This window comes from Bufo gargarizans, chromosome 2, assembly GCF_014858855.1.
Source record: "Bufo gargarizans isolate SCDJY-AF-19 chromosome 2, ASM1485885v1, whole genome shotgun sequence".
In the NCBI taxonomy this organism is placed as follows: Eukaryota; Metazoa; Chordata; class Amphibia; order Anura; family Bufonidae; genus Bufo; species Bufo gargarizans.
In genome coordinates, this window is record NC_058081.1 from 380,970,197 (window position 1) to 380,991,383 (window position 21,187).

The following is a 21,187-nucleotide window of genomic DNA, read 5'->3' on the forward strand; positions in this document are numbered from 1 at the left end:
GGGGGCAGTCATGTACACAGTTCGTAGTATATTCTAACTTGAAGCATCCCCACCACTATGGGAACGCCTCTGTGTTAGAATATCTGAGTTTCCACGATCTAACTGAAATCCAATGGTATATTCTAACATAGAGGCGTTCCCATGGTGATGGGGACGCTTCAAGTTAAAATATACCATCGGATTGGAGAAAACTCAGATGGAATAATAGGGACTCCTGACTTTACATTGAAAGTCAATGGGGGACGGATCCGTTTGCAATTGCACCATATTGTGTCAACGTCAAACGGGTCCGTCCCTATTAACTTGCATTGTAAGTCAGGACGGATCCGTTTGGCTCCGCACGGCAAGGCGGACACCAAAATGACTTTTTCCTTCATGTCCGTGGATCCTCCAAAAATCAAGGAAGACCCACAGAAGAAAAAACTGACACGGATCACGGAACTACGGAACCCGTTTTTGCGGACCGCAAAAAAAAAAAAAACGTCCGTGTGCATGAGGCCTTAGCTAAGTGTGGATTTGCCATCAAAATTTTTCACGCTGCAAAGTGGATTAGAATCTCCGAATTTTCATCCACACGCTGTGTAAAAAAAATACAGCAGAAAAGCTCAAGTATTGTAGTTCTGAACTTCACAGCATGTCAATTCATACAGCAGATTTCTCTTCCAGATTTAACCCTTCTCATTGTAGAGGGTCAAATCCACTGGCTTTTCCACAGCAAAAAACGTATGTACCGTGTTTTCCGGCGTATAAGACGAATGGGCGTATAAGACGACCCCCAACTTTTCCAGTGAAAATATAGGATTTGGGCTATACTCGCCGTATAAGACTACCCCTCCAACGCTATTTACTTTGGCATCAAGATCTGCAGGTAATTGTTGTGCAATTTTCATCTTTTGCCTCAGTACCATATTAAGCCTAGTACACCAGGATGCAGTGGCCTTAAATCTGTTGCTGTGATCTGTGGTTAGATTTGGCCCACTGAAGTGCAAACAAACGTATTTTATTTTGTGTCACTACATAACAGTTTTGGCGATGCTTATTCACCATGTCTGCTACATGTTTTTCGAATGTGGGGTGCCTCTTCTTAATGCACACTTACCCCTTCGCATACTCTAATGCTTTTTCATTTGCTTTCCAGTCGCAAACCATCTTTTCTGTTACTCCATATTGTCTTGCAGCAGCACAGTTATTATGTTCCATGGCAAAGTTTATAACTTTAAGTTTGAAACTGGCATCATATTTATTTCTTCTTGCTGGTAGAGCCATGATGGGGTCTTGACTGTTAGCCATTTGTATACTGTACTGTATGTACTGGCGCTATACTGTATGAACCGATGCAGATACTGGTGCTGTACTGTATGTACAGGTACAGATACTGGTGTTGCACTGTATTCACCACCACATGTAGCTCCCCAGATAGACTCTGTTTTTTCACCACAGATAAGATGTACAGCAAACTTCATTAGAGATCCGCCAACATTAGAATTGGCTGAAGTGCAGATGCTCCTGCTCCCCCCTGCCTTCCCTCAGAATCGCCAATCCAACCCAGTATACAACAACCAGCCAATCACAGCAAGCGATGTACCTGTATTTTCTGTGCACACTGCATACAAAGCCTGCTTGGATTGGGTGGGTCAGCTCTCCCTGCCTGCCCAGCCCTCCCTGTCTTCAAGACGATCTGAGCGGTAGTATGCAATGTGATACTGCCGGCATGAGAAAATCACTGAGAGCAGGAAGAGGGGGCTGCTTCAGGAGCGGCTGGGATGCAGCGCACGGTGGCTCAGCTAGAGGGCGCCTGTCCCTGAAGCTGGAGAAGAAGGACAGCTTCTTCAGTCTGGGTAGGAAGTAAGTTTCAGCACGCCGTATACCGGCATATAAGAGGACACCCGGCGGGTCCGCAATACACGGGGCAGCGGCCGTCTGCACCCTGCATCATGGATGCGGACCCATTCACTTGAATGGGTCCGCAAACCCGGAGATGTGGTGCGAAAGCAGGATTGGAACCCCCACAGAAGCACAGCAGAGTACTTCTGTGGTGTTCCTGGCCATGCCTCCGTACAGCAAAACAGTAGTGCATGCACCACTTTTTTTGCAGTGCAGCCCATCGGAGTGTAGTGCATGCACCACTTTTTTTTTAGCAGTGCAGCCCATCGGAGTGTAGTGCATGCATCACTTTTTTTTGCAGTGCAGCCCATCGGAGTGTAGTGCATGCATCACTTTTTTTTGCAGTGCAGCCCATCGGAGTGTAGTGCATGCATCACTTTTTTTTGCAGTGCAGCCCAACGGTTGTGTGCATGAGCCCTTAAGCAATGGATTGTCCTGACAGTTTGAAGTGTTAAAAGTCTACATGTTGACTGGCAAAGCAAAATATGTTCTAATAAGTTCTAACCACACAATTCTATACATTTTTACAAATGTTAACATGCATGGCATTTGTAACATTGCATGTGCCATCTGATTGGGGGATTAAGGGAAAGTGAACGAGGTACTGTACTCCACTTCCCACCTGTCAGTATCAATTTGAACACCTGTTAGCAGCTAACACACATCTCCAGCTTTTAGGCTTAAACACTGAATATAGGCTGTTTCAATAAATAAGTAAAATTCTGTGAATCGGCAATAAACCTAGTCACTCAGGCTATTCACAAGGGACAGAAACGTGCTTTTAACTATAAATACGCTGTGATAGATGCTAGTGAATGGCTGCCCTGTCCAGAATTTTATACATAGTTATTTTAGGGAAGGATTCAAAACCTCCTTTCTCTTAAGCTTTAGTTAAGGCCAGGTTAGTGTACTACACATATTCAATGGTGCAAATGTATGGTCAATTTCAAGCTAAATGTTCTGTATACCTCGATAGGATGACAAACGTGATTTCCTCCATCCACACCACATTTATTTTGGATACAATGAGAGACTTAGGGCTGTTTCACACGAGCAGATGCCGTACGCGACATCCGCTTTGTGAATTACAGCCAAGACCCGATGCGGACAGCAGAGGCACGGAGCAGTAACATGACTGATAATGCTCCGTGCCTCTCTGTGACCTCTTTACTACGAAATCACAATGACAACTTTATCTCACTGTGATTTCGTAGTAAAGAGATCACAGAGGGGCACGGAGCATTATCAATCATGTTAATGCTCCGTGCTTCTGCAGTCTGCATCTTGGCTGTCATTCACGCAGCGGATGTCACGCACGGCATCCGCTCGTGTGAATCAGCCCTTAAAGATCCACTATAATCCCAGCAGGCCTATTTCAGTTTTCTCATCAGCAACAAACTATCTGAATTTCCAATTAACTTCAAATCAGCTTAAACATGCAGTTAAGGCTACTTTCACACCTGCGTTCGATCGGATCCGTTCTGAACGGATCCGCTCATATTAATGCAGACGGTGGCTCCGTTCAGAACGGATCCGTCTGCATTAGAACTTAGAAAAATTTTCTAAGTCTGAAAGTAGCCTGAGCGGATCCGTTCCGACTTTACATTGAAAGTCAATGGGGGACGGATCCGCTTGAAGATTGAGCCATACGGTGTCATCTTCAAGCGGATCCGTCCCCATTGACTTACATTGTAAGTCGGTACGGATCCGCTCGCCTCCGCACGGCCAGGCGGACACCCGAACGCTGCTTGCAGCGTTCAGGTGTCCGCTCACTGAGCGGAGCAGAGGCTGAGCGCTGGCAGGCGGATGCATTCTCAGTGGATCCGCCTCCACTGAGAATGCATTAGGGCCAGACGGCTGCGTTCAGGGACGCTCGTGAGCCCCTTCAAACGGAGCTCACGAGCGGACACCTGAACGCAGGTGTGAAAGGAGCCTAAGGTTGTCTGTACATGTTCAGCAGTTTTCGAAGCCTAAACCAGGTGTGGATCACAAAGGAATCACTAAGATAGAGAAAGTATAAGTATATGATCAGACGATGTGGCTGTAAAATTTCATTGCTACATTGTTTGCCTGTTGGCTGGAGTGGGTTGGCACGGCTTGGCTGCTTTAATCCAGCTGTGTCATCTGCCCTGCTGTTGCACGACTGTGCAAGCCACTGCAGGATCAAAATAACAGATTAGAAAAAACGAATTATTTATTGGGTGCCCTTAAATAATGAATAAACAATTCAGTTCTAATCAGTTAAAATTATCCCCTGCATCTTGCATGGCTACGCAGTACTCGGCCCAAATGGCAGCACAGCCGCACTGTGTAGACATACCCTGACAGGCCAATTCCACTTCTTTTGTGAATCCATACCTGACTTTAGCTTCGAAACTGCATCAGCAAACCTGAACCAAACCTCAGACCTTGAGCATATACCTGCAGCCTGACAAAACAGAAATTTACAGTACCTTGCATTTACAATGATGAGCACGAATTCAACTAACACCTACAAACGCCAATTAGCGTTTATGGTATAGACTTATGCAGCAAAGGGTACAAAGTGGACAAAAACCACGTGGCCATGCATTCAAATTGAATGTTAACCATTTAATTATTAAAGGGGTTGTCCCTGTCCCACATAAAAAATACTCAACCGTTTTCAAACGAGCACCTGGATCTGAATACTTTTGTGATTGCATGTAATCAAAAATTTAGTATAGCCACTGAGATCTGTATATAGTGCCACCTGCTGTTTGTTTTTTCTTATTTCTTTGTCCTTCTAACCGAGATGGATGCACATGCTCAGTTTCATCCTGAGCTCTGATAGGCAAAGCATGGACACGCCCCCTAAATGCAGCAGAAAAGACACTCCCCTTGAGCTGTCAGCTTGATATAAATCTAGAAGAGCAATGAATGGGGAGATCTCTGGATCCATGTGAGGTACAGGGCTGGTTCAATAATTGTAATCAGGATGCATCTGCATTTTAACTGATACAATTCTTACTAGGTAGATCTTACAACATAACACTTTCTGAACTAAAGTTTAACCCTTTCACGACCAAGCGTCATTTATGCCCCAGTGTCCAGGTCAAAATTTACAAATCTGACACGCGTCACTTTATGTGGTAATAGCTTTGGAACACTTATTTATCCAAACCATTGTTTTCTCGTGACACATTGTACGTCATGATAGTCATAAATTTGAGTCAATATATTTCAGCTTTATTTATGAAAAAATCCCAAATTTAACCCCAAATTTTGAAAAAATTCACTATTTTCTAAATTTCAATTTCTCTGCTTCTAAAACAGAAAGTCATACCTAATAAAATATTTATTACTTAACATTCAGCATATGTATACTTCATAATGGCATTATTTTGGAAATGTCATTTATTTATTTTTTTAGGACGTTAGAAGGCTTAGAAGTTTAGAAGCAATTCTTAATTTTTTCGAAAATTTCCAAAACCCACTTTTTAAGGACCAGTTCAGGTCTGAAGTCAATTTGTGAGGCTTACATAGTGGATAACCCCATAAATGACCAAGTTACTCAAAACTGATTTTACAAACTTTGTTAATCCTTTAGGTGTTCCATAAGAATTAAAGAAATATGGAGATGAAATTTAACTTTTTAGGCAGATTTTCCATTTTATTAAATTATTTTCTTTAACACATTGAGGGTTAACAGCCAAACAAAACTCAATATTTATTACCCTGATTCTGCGTAAACTAATGTAAGGGTACACGGCAGGGCGCAGAAGAAAAGGAACGCCATATGGTTTTTGCAAGGCAGATTTTGCTGAACTGGTTTTTACATACAAACCGGATTCCCAAAAAGTTGGGACACTATACAAATCGTGAATAAAAACTGAATGCAATGATGTGGAGGTGCCAACTTCTAATATATTATTCAGAATAGAACATAAATCACGGAGCAAAAGTTTAAACTTAGAAAATTTACCATTTTAAGGGAAAAATATGTTGAATCAGAATTTCATGGTGTCAACAAATCCCCAAAAAGTTGGGACAAGGCCATTTTCACCACTGTGTGGCATCTCCCCTTCTTCTTACAACACTCAACAGACATCTGGGGACCGAGGAGACCAGTTTCTCAAGTTTAGAAATAGGAATGCTCTCCCATTCTTGTCTAATACAGGCCTCTAACTGTTCAATCGTCTTGGGCCTTCTTTGTTGCACCTTCCTCTTTATGATGCGCCAAATGTTCTCTATAGGTGAAAGATCTGGACTGCAGACTGGCCATTTCAGTACCCGGATCCTTTTCCTACGCAGCCATGATGTTGTGATTGATGCAGAATATGCTCTGGCATTATCTTGTTGAAAAATGCAGGGTCTTCCCTGAAAGATGACGTCTGGATGGGAGCATATGGTGTTCAAGAACCTGAATATATTTTTCTGCATTGATGGTGCCTTTCCAGACATGCAAGCTGCCCATGCCACATGCACTCATGCAACCCCATACCATCAGAGATGCAGGCTTCTGAACTGAGCGTTCATAACAACTTGGGTTGTCCTTGTCCTCTTTGGTCCGGATGACATGGCGTCCCAGATTTCCAAAAAGAACTTCGAATCGTGACTCGTCTGACCACAGAACAGTCTTCCATTTTGCCACACTCCATTTTAAATGATCCCTGGCCCAGTGAAAACGCCTGAGCTTGTGGATCTTGCTTAGAAATGGCTTCTTCTCTGCACTGTAAAGTTTCAGCTGGCAACGGCGGATGGCACGGTGGATTGTGTTCACTGACAATGGTTTCTGGAAGTATTCCTGAGCCCATTCTGTGATTTCCTTTACAGTAGCATTCCTGTTTGTGGTGCAGTGTCGTTTAAGGGCCCGGAGATCACGGGCATCCAGTATGGTTTTACGGCCTTGACCTTTACGCACAGAGATTGTTCCAGATTCTCTGAATCTTCGGATGATGTTATGCACAGTTGATGATGATAGAGGCAAAGTCTTTGCAATTTTTCGCTGGGTAACACCTTTCTGATATTGCTCCACTATCTTTCTGCGCAACATTGTGGGAATTGGTGATCCACTACCCATCTTGGCTTCTGAGAGACACTGCCACTCTGAGAAGCTCTTTTTATACCCAATCATGTTGCCAATTGACCTAATTAGTGTTAATTTGTCTTCCAGCTCTTCGTTATGCGCAAATCTACTTTTTCCAGCCTCTTATTGCTACTTGTCCCAACTTTTTGGGGATTTGTTGACACCGTGAAAATTTGAATCAACGTATTTTTCCTTTAAAATGATACATTTACTCGGATTAAACATTTGATCTGTCATCTACGTTCTATTACAAATAAAATATTGACATTTGACATCTCCACATCATTGCATTCAGTTTTTATTCACAATTTGTTTAGTGTTCCAACTTTTTTGGAATACGGTTTGTACAATGTCCCATTTGAAGCCCCCTGATGCACCCTTACAGTAGAAACTCCCAAAAAGTGACCCTAATTTGTATACAAGGAGATAAGGTGCCAGTTTTATTGGTACTATTTTGGGGTACATATGATTTTTAAATGCTCTATATTACGCTTTTTGTGCGCATTATATTATTATTATTTTTTTTACAAGATTCCTCTAACAGGGTAGATCATGCGCTATTTTTATAGAGAAGGTTGTTACAGACACAATGATATCAAATATGTCTACTTTCTTTGTTTCAGTTTTACATAATAAAGCATTTTTGAAAAAGAAATTATGTTTTTGTGTGTCCATTTTCTGAACGCAATATGTTTTTTTATTTTTCTGCCGATTTCTAAGGTGACCAAAAAATTGGCTGTTTTGGAAGTTTTTATTTATACATTTTTACAGCGTTCATCTGAGGGGTTAGGTCATATGACCGTTTTATAGAGCAGATCGTTACAGACGTGGCAATACCTAATATATATACTTTTTCTTATTTATTTAAGTTTTACACAATAATAGCATTTCTGAAACCCCCAAAAATGATGTTTTAGTGTCTCCATAGTCAGAGCCATAGCTTTTTTATTTTTGGGCGATTGTCCAAAAATCGCGGGATGAGGTGACGGTTTGATTGGTACTATTTTGGGTGGTCATAAGCCTTTTTGATAGCTTGGTGTTGCATTTTTTGTGACGTAAGGTGACAAAAATGGCTTTTTTGGCACTGTGTATATATTATTATTATTTTTTACGGTGTTCACCTGAGGGGTTAGGTCATGTGATATTTTTATCAAGCATGTTGTTACGGATGCAGCGATACCTAATATGTACACTTTTTTTTATTTATTTCACTTTAACACAATAATAGCATATTAGAAAAAAAATGTTTTAGTGTGTCAATGTTCTAAGAACTATAGTTTTTAAATTTTTGGAGCGATTTCTTATGTAGGTGCTCATTTTTTACGGGAGGAGGTGACTGTTTTATTGGTACCATTTTGTTTGATATACACCTTTTTGATCGCTTGATGTTGCACTTTTTGTGATGTATGGTGATAAAAATTGCTTTTTTACACAGTTTTTATTTTTTATGCTGTTTATCGGACGGGGTCTATCAGTCTAGAGACGGTCGTTATGGACGCGGTGATACCCAATATGTGTATTTTTTTATCAAGTCCCTCTTGGATCTTGATGATCCAGTGGGGCTGATGGCTGTACTATACTTTGCAATGCTATTGCATTGCAAAGTATAATACTATCAGATTTCCTGTAGGTGGCAACACCGGACGCCTTTGCAAAGCGTCCGGTTGCCATGGCTACAGCGGCATCTAAGGGGTTACAGCAGAGTGTCAGCATACAGCTGACATTCGCTGCTGATGGCACTGGCTCAGGAATGGAGCCGCAGCCATCAAACACAGCAGGGGGACCGCATCGGGGCAGCGCTGGAAAGGGGGTAGGTACGGCCAGAATTGAGGGGGCACAAATGGGGGCAGGATGAATGTATGAGGCGGGGAGGGGGCGGACCGAATCAGGGGCAGGATACATGAATATGGATGGGGTGGCGGGGAACTGCATCAGGGGCAGGCGGGGACGGGGGGTTGGAGGCGCACAGGGGTTTTGCACAGATCGGGGGCACCAGGACACATTACCTGATTTCAGGCTCTGATCTGCAGAGCGCAGATCAGAGCCTGGAACAGGCATTTTTAAAGAGCTGTTTGACGTCTATACATGTGCTAGCTGCGTGGGGCATGTGTAATTAGCATGTATATAGACGGATTGCAGTCGGGAAGGGATTCATTAAGATATCAAGAAATAGGCAGTAAGCTACCCTAATGGGGTTGGCAGAAAAAGGATAATTTAATTAAAATTTCCCACAAGACAGCCTCTTTAACCACCTCAGCTCCTCCCCTAGCTTAAACCCCCTTAATGACCAGACCACTTTTTACAATTCTGCACTACACTACTTTCACGGTTTATTGCTCGGTCATACAACTTACCACCCAAATGAATTTTACCTCCTTTTCTTTTCACTAATAGAGCTTTCATTTGGTGGCATTTCATTGCTGCTCAAATTTTTACTTTTTTTAAATATTAATCGAAATTGACCGAAATTTTTGCAAAAAAACATCATTTTTCACTTTCGGTTGTTTTTAAATTAAAACTACATTTCTATATAAATTTTTCTCTAAATGTATTGTTCTACATGTCTTTGATAAAACAAAAATGCAGTAAATGTATATTAATTGGTTTGGGTAAAAGTTATAGCGTTTACAAACTATGGTGCAAAAATGTGAATTTCCGCATTTTGAAGCAGCTCTGACTTTCTGAGCACCTGTCATGTTTCCTGAGGTTCTACAATGCCCAGACAATAGAAACACCCCAAAAATGACCCCATTTCGGAAAGTAGACACCCTAAGGTATACTCTGATGGGCATAGTGAGTTCATGGAAGTTTTAATTTTTTGTTCCAAGTTAGCGGAAAGTCTCATATTCCACTAACCTGTGACAAAAAATAAAATTTTACATGTAATAACCATACCCTTCACAGAATACCTTGGGGTGTCTTCTTTTCAAAATGGGGTCACATGTGGGGTATTTATACTGCCCTAGCATATTAAGGGCCCTAAAGGGTGAGAAGTAGTTTGGAATCCAAATTCGTAAAAATGCCCTGTGAAATCCTGAAAGAACTCATTGGAAATTGGGCCCTTTGCGCATCTTGGCTGCAAAAAAGTGTCACACATGTGGTATCGCCGTACTCAGAAGAAGTAGGGCAATGTGTTTTGGGGTGTATTTTTACATATACCCATGCTGGGTGAGATAAATATCTCTCTAAAAGACAACTTTTCCCATTTTTATTTAATACAAAGTTGTCATTTGACAGAGCTATTTCTCTCACCCAGCATGGGTATATGTAAAAATACACCCCAAAACACATTGCCCTACTTCTCCTGAGCACGGCGATACCACATGTGTGACACTTTCTTGCAGCCAAGATGTGCAAAGGGGCCCAAATTTCAATGAGTACCTTTTAGGAGGGCATTTTTAGGCATTTGAATTTTGGAAAGAAGACACCCGAAAGGTATTCCGTGAGGGGCATGGCGAGTTCCTAGAATTTATTTTTATTTTTTTTGGGCACAAGTTAGCGGAAAATTATTTTGTAAGAGAAAAAAATAAAAAAAACATTTTCCCCTAACTTGTGCCAAAAATAAAATATTCTAGGAACTCGCCATGCCCCTAACGGAATACCTTGGGGTGTCTTCTTTCCAAAATGGGGTCACTTGTGGAGTATTTATACTGCCCTGGCATTTTAGGGGCCCTAAAGCGTGAGAAGAAGTCTGTAATATAAAGGTCTAAAAATTTTTACGGATTTGGATTCCGTGAGGGGTATGGCGAGTTCATGTGAGATTTTATTTTTTGTCACAAGTTAGTGGAATATGAGACTTTGTAAGAAAAAAAAAAAGATCAGGCCTGATCGGGCGAACACTGCGTTTTTTGTAGAGCCTATAGAACATGTCCTATTCTTGTCCGCAATTGCGGACAAGAAAAGGCATTTTCTATATTGTTCTGGCAAAATGCGGAAAGCACATTGCAGGTGTCCGTGTTTTGCGGATCCGCAAAACACATACGGACGTCTGAATGGAGCCTGACAGGGGGGTGATCAATGACAGGGGGTGATCAGGGAGTCTATATGGGGTGATCACCCCCCTGTAAGGCTCCATTCAGACGTCCGTATGTGCTTTGCGGATCCGTGGATCCGCAAAACACATACAGACGTCTGAATGGAGCCTTACAGGGGGTGATAAATGACAGGGGGGTGATCAGGGAGTCTATATGGGGTGATCAGGGGTTAATAAGTGACAGGGGGGTGGGGGGTGTAGTGTAGTGGTGTTTGGTGCTACTTACAGAGCTGCCTGTGTCCTCTGGTGGTCGATCCAAGCAAAAGGGACCACCAGAGGACCAGGTAGCAGGTATATCAGACGCTGTTAACAAAACAGCGTCTGATATACCTTTCAAGGGTTAAAAATATATATATATCGCATCTACAGTCTGCCAGCGAATGATCGCCACTGGCAGGCTGTAGATGCACTTGTTTACCTGCCGTTTCCTGTGAACGCGCGCTCCTGTGGCTAGATCACCGCCGGATTCTATTATAGTCGATAAGGATCCAATGAACACCAGATTCGATGAACGCAGACAGTAAACATTCACCCAAGATGCGAATGTGGCCTAAAACTTCAGGTTTACACTTTTTCTGATAATAAAAGCTTCACAAAATATGTGCTTCGCCAGACCCTACAAAATGCTGTCAGTATGTAATTCTTTCCAAGTATGCCTTAAACAGTAGGGCTGGAAGCAAGGGGTAAGTTGAGAATTTGGCATTGGGAAGGGGGTGGGGGATGTGCAGTTTTAGCTTCCACCTAAGACAGCAGAAAGGCTAGGTGCACCCCTGTAACTGACAGCCACAAGTCTTATGTATGTTCTGCACAAAGTAAGTCATTCCAGGAATTTCAGAAACTATTCTAAAGCCATAAATTAAAAAGGTTATATAATCTAGGCTGAAGTCTGTTTGCAGACTGAGTTATAAAAGCAGTTCTGATTGAATCCAGCTTTCACTGAAGACTCAAGAAATTACCAAAGTAGGCATGCACGAAAACATTTTAATAATTCTTCCCACATCTCTGCAGAAAAGACATTTGTAAAAATCATGCTCCACAGAGTTGAATTTTGTCTTTTAAACCTCAGAAAAACTTTCTTTAAAGAACACAAGTAGTGTTCATATAGAAGAGAAATTATAAAGCAAGAAGAAACACTCATTGAAGAAGAGCAGGCAGTAAAATAAATGTTCTTACTATTCTATAACACTCTTTGCTTTCACACTATAGCAAATCGTGCTGGCCTCTCTGGTGGTCGGGACCACAAATGTATACATAGGCCAGCCTTTTTTCCTATAGTGTGGTAGTAACCCATGGAAACAAGAAGTGTATAATGCAATGGAAAAATGGATACAGCCAGCAAAGGGAGCAATTAACTTTCTCTACATGATAAATGCAATTTGGGAAAATGAGACAACCTCTTTAAAAGGGTCAATGTTATTTTAAAAAGTTTCTTACTGTATGTGTCAGACAATGTCAAAAATTATGATTACGAAAAGTTCATGTTTTGGGTTTGAAAGAACTAAAGTTATTTCCTAAATATTTATAAAATGATCACCCCATTAGATATACTTGAACAAAAGATCTTAATGGAATTGTATACAGTGATCCAGATTTAGTAATCCTAAAGATGGTTTATGAGTAGACAGGCTGTCTAGACTGTCACCAGATTTATCACAGTGGCACAAGCTGGTTGATAAATGTGATGAAGAGATAGACACTTTTCGCTGTCTTTTCTTTACCAACTATTGGTTGGCCAACTTGGAGGCTGCGCCTCTTTCTGTTAAGTCCCACTCTCTTTTCGAACAGTCAGGAAAAAGTGTAGAAGATGCACCAAATTTTGCCAATACAAAAACATGTACGTTAATGGATGCCTCACACTGATGCAATACAGTGGCTTCCGTTCACCATTGAGTTCCAGTGTAAAGAAAAATGTACACTTTACGGTTTAATTTTTTTTTTTTACCAGACTCTTAGAAAAGCATGGTGTGCTACTCTTTTGCATCCTTTTTTCTCTCTCCAACATATACAGTTGAAAGAGAAAGTATGTGAACCCTTTGGAATGATATGGATTTCTGCACAAATTGGTCATAAAATGTTATCTGATCGTCATCTAAATCACAACAATAGACAATCACAGTCTGCTTAAACTATCAACACACAAAGAATTAAATGCCACCATGTTTTTATTGAACACCTTTTAAACATTCACAGTGCAGGTGGAAAAAGTGTGTGAACCCCTAGACTAATGTCATCTTAAAAAGCTAATTGGAGTGAGGTGTCAGCCAACTGGAGTCCAATCAATGAGAGGAGATTGGAGGTGTTGGTTACAGCTGCCCTGCCCTATAAAAAAAAAAAAAAAACACCAGTCCGGGGTTTGCTTTTCACAAGAAGCATTGCCTGATGTTAATGATGCCTCACACAAAAGAGCTCTCTTGTTCACTTACATAAAGCTGAAAAGGGTTATAAAAGTATCTCCAAAAGCCTTGCTGTTCATCAGTCCATGGTAAGACAAATAGTCTATAAATGGAGAAAGTTCAGCACTGCTGTTACTCTCCCTAGGAGTGTCCGTCCTGTAAAGATGACTGCAAAGGCACAGCACAGACAGCTCAATGAGGTGAAGAAGAATCCTAGAGTGTCAGCTAAAGACTTACAAAAGTCTCTGGTATTTGCCAACATCCCTGTTAGCGAATCAACGATACTTAAAACACTAAACAAGAATGGATTTCATAGGAGGATACCACAGAGGATGCCACTGCTGTACAAAAAAAACATTGCTGCATGTTTACAGTTTGCACAAGAGCACCTGGATGTTCCATAGCAGTACTGGCAAAATATTCTGTGGACAGATGAAACCAAAGTTGAGTTGTTTGGAAGAAACACACAACACTATGTGTGGAGAAAAAGAGGCACAGCACACCAACATCAAACCTCATCTCAACTGTGAAGTATGGTGGTTGGGGCATCATGGTTTGGGGCTGCTTTGCTGCGTCAGGGTCTGGACAGGTTGCCATCATCGAAGGAAAAATGAATTCCCAAGTTTATCAAGACATTTTGCAGGAGAACTTAAGGCCATCTGCCCACAAGCTGAAGCTCAACAGAAGATATATGTTGCAAAAGGACAACGACCCAAAGCATAGAAGTAAATCAACAACAGAATGGCATAAACAGAAGAAAATATGCCTTCTGGAGTGGCCCAGTCAGAGTCCTGACCTCAACCCAATTGAGATGCTGTGGCATGACCTCAAGAAAGCGATTCACACCAGACATCCCAAGAATATTGCTGAACTGAAACAGAGGAATGGTCAAGAATTACTTCTGACCGTTGTGCACGTCTGATCTGCAACTACAGGAAACGTTTGGTTGAAGTTATTGCTGCCAAAGGAGGTTCAACCAGTTATTAAATCCAAGGGTTCACATACTTTTTCCACCTGCACTGTGAATTTTTACATGGTGTGCAATAAAAACATGGTAACATTTAATTCTTTGTGTGTTATTAGTTTAAGCAGACTGTGATTGTCTATTGCTGTGACTTAGATGAAGGTGCAGAAATCCATATCATTCCAAAGGGTTCATATACTTTTTCTTGCAACTGTATGTTAAACAGATGGCTTAAGCGGACATTAAGTTTAGGATTTTTTCACATGTGCTACTCAACCAAAGCACACACAAACACAAAAAAAAAAATGTTACTCTTAGAATTCATTTTTTTAAATAGCTGATAATACATTTTTCAATTGATTTAAACAAGATTGATAAACTGAAATATTTATTGTCAGCTCCCTTTGGATGTGAAGCCACTGTGTCACTTGACCAGGTTTGATATTGGACTACTCCTAAGGGAGTTATCTAAGAAGCCCCCCTACCCGGTCTTTATCCTTTAACCCTTGTACAGGGATCTGGACACAACTGCAAGGGATTGGCTAGGTTGCTACTTCTTGAAGTAGGCTCTGTTCAAGCAACTGCAGATCCACAGGCAAAACTGTAGTCAAGAAAAAAAAAGCAGTGTTCAGGGAAGGCAGAGTATGTTCAATCTGATCAGGCTAAAGGTCAGAGCTGGCAGCAAAGAGTAAAAATCCAGTAGTCAGGCAGAACTTGGGCACAGGAGAGCAGACGAAAATTTGAAACCTGTGAAACTAGCAAGCTAGAAAAGTTATTGCTCAGGAACCTGCCCTGTGAAAGGAAAGTGCCTAAAGGAAGATGGCCTAACTAGCATGGAGTAAAAATGCATTGGAGCTGAACTCATGTGGCATCCTGGTGTTATCCTAAGTATCCTTCTTCTGTTTAATTGTCTAAGGGGCATTAGTGGGTTACTCCTGTGAACACCACCTGGTGTGCTTTTGAGAAATTCCAGGCTCCTTTCCCACATTACTTTTGTAAGAACTTTCTTCTGGCCGAGTTGGGACTTGTGTATCTGTAACCTATCCTCTTTTGTGAGCCTTCTTTTTTCTTTTTAATTTTCTTTTTATTGATTTTATAATTTAGTCCGTTACAATTACAGAAATAAGGAAAACGTATAAACACTTAAGATATACGATACATAGTCAAAGAAGTAGGGTTACAGCGTAGTCTAAGAAGGGTGTTACAGCGTCAATGAGTATGATGATCAAATATAGTGCAACAGGCAAAGCAAGTTCACTTGGGCAGAGCGGCCCATGGATCACCTGACCTCAAAGCCAATAGGTAATGTGAAGACGCAATGTCTATATATGAGAGGTGAGCAGAACAGTGCCCATCATATCATATTTGGTGGTTTAACTATCGAGCTTTAACTAGATAGAAGCGCCAAGCCAACAGCAGAGCTGTGTTCTGATATAATGTATGAGATGAAGTTGACTTTTTGTAACCATTGAGCTATATTAGGGGCTATCGGTTGGTTCCATTGTTGTGGTATTAAGGATTTGGCTGCGGCCATGAGATGTTGAAAGAGAGTCCTATTCCCAGGGGCGATATTTTCTAATCTAATGTTTAGAAAGATGGAGGGTAAAGTGGGATCTGAGGTCATAGAGCAGATTTGGTTGGACATTTTCAAGACTTCAGACCAAAATGGGGTTAAAACAGGACAAGACCACCACATGTGTAAGTTTGTGAGCCTTCTAAAGGAGGGTGAAGCATTCTAGTCAGGGATTCTTCTTATTGCAAAGATTTTCTCATACAGCCCTTCCTTATACATCTGGACGTGAAAAGTGGACCATCTTGGGTGCAGTGAGAGTGACGCTGGGGAAGGAAGTTAGCAGCCATCTTGAGCACATGTTTTGAGTAAGCTCAAGGTGAAGCACTGCTCTCCTGTTCTGACATCTGAAACTTTGACTGCTTCTGCCCTTATGGAGATGTACTGCTCCTAACCTCTTGTGTATGAGTCTTTATGTGGAAATTCGTGACTGTGCTCCTTATCTCTTTCTTTAAACTGTCTGCTCATTTGGAGATTTATCACTGAAGCTACTATATCAAGTTTGGAAGGATGAGTGGGTCGTGCCTTGGATCTGCAGGAGTTAGTCACTTACACCGAGTGTATTATTAGGGAGATTGGCAGTGGCCTGCTTTCCAGGGACTAAACGGAAATCCTGTCTTATTATCTGCTTTCCTGCCCCACTAAATGTGCAACTAGGTGTGGATATTAACCCTTTGCCATCACACTTCTGAATGTTTCTAAGACAATATCTACTGCATGGTCCTTGTCATAAACTCTTGTTTGTGGAGGAAATTAGTCAGGTATATGTCCCATTGCGACTTGTTAAGCTTCTATAATGGCCAAGATCATTCATTTGCAAACAGACATAAACTTAGACATGTTAATGGAAACATGAAGGACCACACAGTGGAGGTGGTACACAGGTTGGGAGATGTGGAGGATTCTGTGCACTGTGATTCTGTGGAGATTATTCAGGCATAGCAACATAAAGTAAAGGCCCTGAAGGCGAGGGCGGAAGATGCAGAGAATTGGAATAGATGTAACACTGTTTGAATCTTTAGTTCAGGATGTCATTGCCCCACCTAACCTCTACTGGTGCTTCATAATAGAGCGGACAAATAGGATACCTACTACACCTCGGCGTCCGGGGGCTCCCCCGAACCCGTTCTTCATGAAACCCCTGAACTATAGGGACCAGGATGCGGTTCTTGCAGTAGCTCAGGAGAAAAGGGGAAATCATATATGAAAATTCCAGACTCTATCTGTATTTTACAGCAGGCAATTTGTTCAAGTCTGTGTCCATCTCAGAAATCTGGGTATAAAATATTCCAATCTATATCCAACAAGGCTATGAATTCAAGACGGCAACAGAACTCAGATTTTTCCAGACCCCACAGGAGACATCTGACTGGCTGGATGCTAGATACCTGAACAGATTGCGAGGGATGTATGGACTTTTATATGTGGAAGATGAGCCTGATCCTGGGGTCTCACTAGTTTGACAGAATATTAACCCCTTAGTGACCAAGCAATTTTTGTAAATTTTATTTTCATTGTTGAATTTTAAGTGCTACAACACCTTTATATTTTTCTGCCAATGTAGCTGTATGAGGACCTTTTTTTGCAGGACCAGTTTTTTTAATGCCACCATTTTGGGGTCCACATAACTTACAGATTAACTTTTATTAACTTTTTCTGAGGAGAACCTGGAAAAAAACAGCAATGCTGTCACTCAGTTTTTACATTGTAAATTTCGTGGAGTTCATTTTTTTGTGTTAATAACACTAACTTTATTCTGTGGCTCAGTATGGTTACGTAAATATAGTTAGTTTTTTTCCGTTTTACAAATTTTACACAAAAAAAAAAATATGTTTTTGCATCGCAGCATCCTAACTTTTTTAGTCTTATTTTTATGGAGCTGTGTGAAGGCTTGATTTTTGCAAAACAACTTGTACTTTTCATTGGTATCATTTTGGGATACATAACACTTTTTGATCGCTTTTTATTCATTTTTTGTGGTGTAAAAGCAAAAAAAAAAAAACTATTTGGCCTTTTTTTTTTTACTGCATTCACTGTGTGGAATAATTGTATAGTGTGGTTTGCAGTACAGTGTATTATTCTGTCAGTATAAGGCCTCATGCACACAACAGTATTTTTTCACGGTCTGCAAAAACGGGGTCCGTAGGTACGTGATAGTTTTTTCGTCCGTGGGTCTTCTTTGATTTTTGGAGGATCCACGGACATGAAAAAAAAAGTCCTGGCCGTGCGGAGCCAAACGGATCCGTCCTGAATTACAATGCAAGTCAATGGGGATGGATCCCTACAGGGGAGGGAGGGGGGGCTGGCTACCAACGAGTTAACTACAGGGGAGGGAGGGGGGGCTGGCTACCAATTAGTTAACTACAGGGGAGGGAGGGGGGGGTGGCCGCACTGGCCACCAATGTGTTAACTACAGGGGGGGGGTCTGCCAGGCAGCAGGGGGCAGTCATGTACACAGTTCTTTTAGTATATTCTAACGGGAAGCGTCCCCATCACTATGGGAACACCTCTGTGTTAGAATATACTGTCGGATCTGAGTTTTCACGAAGTGAAAACTCAGTTCTGAAAAAGCTTTTATGCAGACTGATCTTCGGATCCGTCTATATGAAAGTAACCTACGGCCACGGATCACGGACACGGATGCCAATCTTGTGTGCATCCGTGTTCTTTCACGGACCCATTGATTTGAATGGGTCCGTGAACCGCTGACCGTCAAAAAAATAGGACAGGTCATATTTTCTTGACGGACAGGATACACGGATCACGGTCTCGGCTGCAAAACGTTGCATTTTTTCCGATTTTCCCATGGACCCATTGAAAGTCAATGGGTCCGCGAAAAAAAATGGAAAACGGCACAACGGCCACGGATGCACACAACGGTCGTGTGCATGAGGCCTAATACTGACAGTACCATAAGGATGTGCCAAGGGGCCAGCTGCAATGCTTGGACATCAGCACCTCACAATCTAATTTTCAGGGGTGACTATGCCTAACAGAGGGAGCTCATTCCCTCTGAACTGCTTACATGCCACAGTTGCTACTGACCGCGGCATCTATGGGGTTAAACGGCCTGGATTAGCACTTCTGCTGGTTTGAGCCATTAAAGCAGGAGCTCTGCTGTCATGTGACAACCAAGGTCCTGCTCATTGCTGTACGGAAGACCTGTGCATCGCTTAGGCTAGGCCACTACCTTTTTCCGGTGGCTTAGTCTAAGGCTCGCTAATGACGGCTAAACAAATGCATATTGGTTTTCACTAAGAGGTCAATGTTATACTGTGTTTCTTTTCTTCTTACATTTTGTTGTGGAACATTCATTCCCACTATTGTGTCCTAGCTTGTTTCTCAGGGATCATTGCACTGTATTAAGTCTTGGTTCCATTGGAGCTTTTGTTTTTACATCTATCACAATGACAGATTCTACTTTAGAGGATTCAAGAGGATTTCATTACCGGAAGATTTTCCGTTTTTGCTTTTCACTCCCTGCTTCCAAGAGCCACAAATACATGTTCTGTTCACATAGCTGTTTGAGGGCTTCTTTTTTTGCAGGATAAGCTGCACTTTCTAATGGCACCATTCAATTGTTTCTGGAACTCCGCTGCACATGTATGCTGGGAGCAAAGTATGTCTGCATTAGCTGGCCCTTTAAAAATCAACAGGAGTAACAGGCACCCCTGGGCTATGTGCTCCAATGACCCTACCCGCCAAGGAGACAGATGAGGACACTGGTGGGCATGGACTACTGACAAGGGAGCAGGAAAATGGTGAGCTATCTGGCAGCTGTGCCCACCAAAACCAGAGGCGCTCCTACATAACAGAATATATTACAGATACAAATATACATTCACAATATTTTACATGGGGGCTGTGGCACACCCACCTTTCTCTGTAGAATGTGCTGTGTGGAAAAGCGTTAGGGGTCTCTCACTGCAGGAAGGCGGCTTTGAGTCAGTGCTCCTTTTACGAGACAAATGCAACTGAGAGTTTGTCTGTGGCATCTCTGGCACTGTGGAAAACATCTATAAATAAAATGAAATTCAGAAGGTCAACTGGTTATAAAACAGGGGGCAAAATGGCAGAAAAAGTATGCTCCAGCAAACAACTAAGGCTACTTTCACACTAGCGTTCGATCGGATCCGTTCTGAACGGATCCGATCATAATAATGCAGACGGAGGCTCCGTTCAGAACGGATCCGTCTGCATTATTTTAGCATATAACAGCTAAGTGTGAAAATAGCCTCGTACGGATCCGTCCAGACTTTCAATGTAAAGTCAATGGGGGACGGATCCGCCTGAAGATTGAGCCATATTGTGGCATCTTCAAACGGATCCGTCCCCATTGACTTACATTGTAAGTCTGGACGGATCCGCACGGATCCGCACGGCCAGGCGCACACCCGAACGCTGCAAGCAGCGTTCAGCTGTCCGCCTGTCCGTGCGGAGGCGAGCGGAGCGGAGGCTGAACGCCGCCAGACTGATGCAGTCTGAGCGGATCCGCTCCATTCAGACTGCATCAGGGCTGGACGGCTGCGTTCGGGTCCGCTCGTGAGCTCCTTCAAACGGAGCTCACGAGCGGACCGACGAACGCTAGTGTGAAAGTAGCCTTACAATAAAAACTATTTACATTTTCATTACATAAAATGGTCTAATCATGAAGAGAGTTACTTTTCTATACAAACACATTGTTTCAGTTCCCTTTAATGCAGATACCAATGTAAACCATGTACATTTTCACTCTGGTGTCACGGGTACGTGCAAGTAAAAAAGGAAAACATACATAAAAGAAATTATTACAGTCCAGTCTTTAGGGCCTTTTACACAATGTGTTCGTTCACAAACATAGCCTAGTGCTGTGATGGCTACCCTCCGGAACTCCAGCTGTGGTAAGTCTACGACTCCCAAGGTGCACACTTGCTTGGCTGTTCTCAGAACTCCATAGAAATGAATGGAGCATGCTGGGAGTCGTAGTTTCACCTCAGCTGTTAGCCATGCGTTTGCCCCTTCTTTTATGCTGAAATAAAAAATCCCATCCCCCTCGTGTGAATATAGTCTGTATGAGTAAATTCTACCTAATGTATATTACATTAACCCTTTCAGCCCCGGAGAGTTTGTTGTTTTCCACTCCCTGCCTTTCCAGGGCCATAACTTTTTTATTTTTGCATTCACATAGCTGTATGAGGGCTTGTTTTTTGTGGGACAAGTTGCACTTTCTGATGGGGTGAAATTGGGAAAAAAAAATATCAATTCCGCAATAGTTTTATGGGTTTTGTTTTCATTGGCTTCCCTCTATGGAAAAACT

General features: G+C 42.0%; 1 protein-coding gene across 1 annotated transcript in view; it reads right to left on the reverse strand.

The window, feature by feature from the left end:
• The window catches only part of ARHGAP26 (Rho GTPase activating protein 26), a 380,080-nt gene that overhangs the window by 165,842 nt on the left and 193,051 nt on the right, over positions 1–21,187 (reverse strand). The window contains exon 18 of the mRNA XM_044277261.1: positions 19,769–19,907. Coding sequence (XP_044133196.1) covers positions 19,769–19,907 — 139 coding nt within the window. The remainder of the gene's footprint in view (positions 1–19,768; positions 19,908–21,187) is intronic.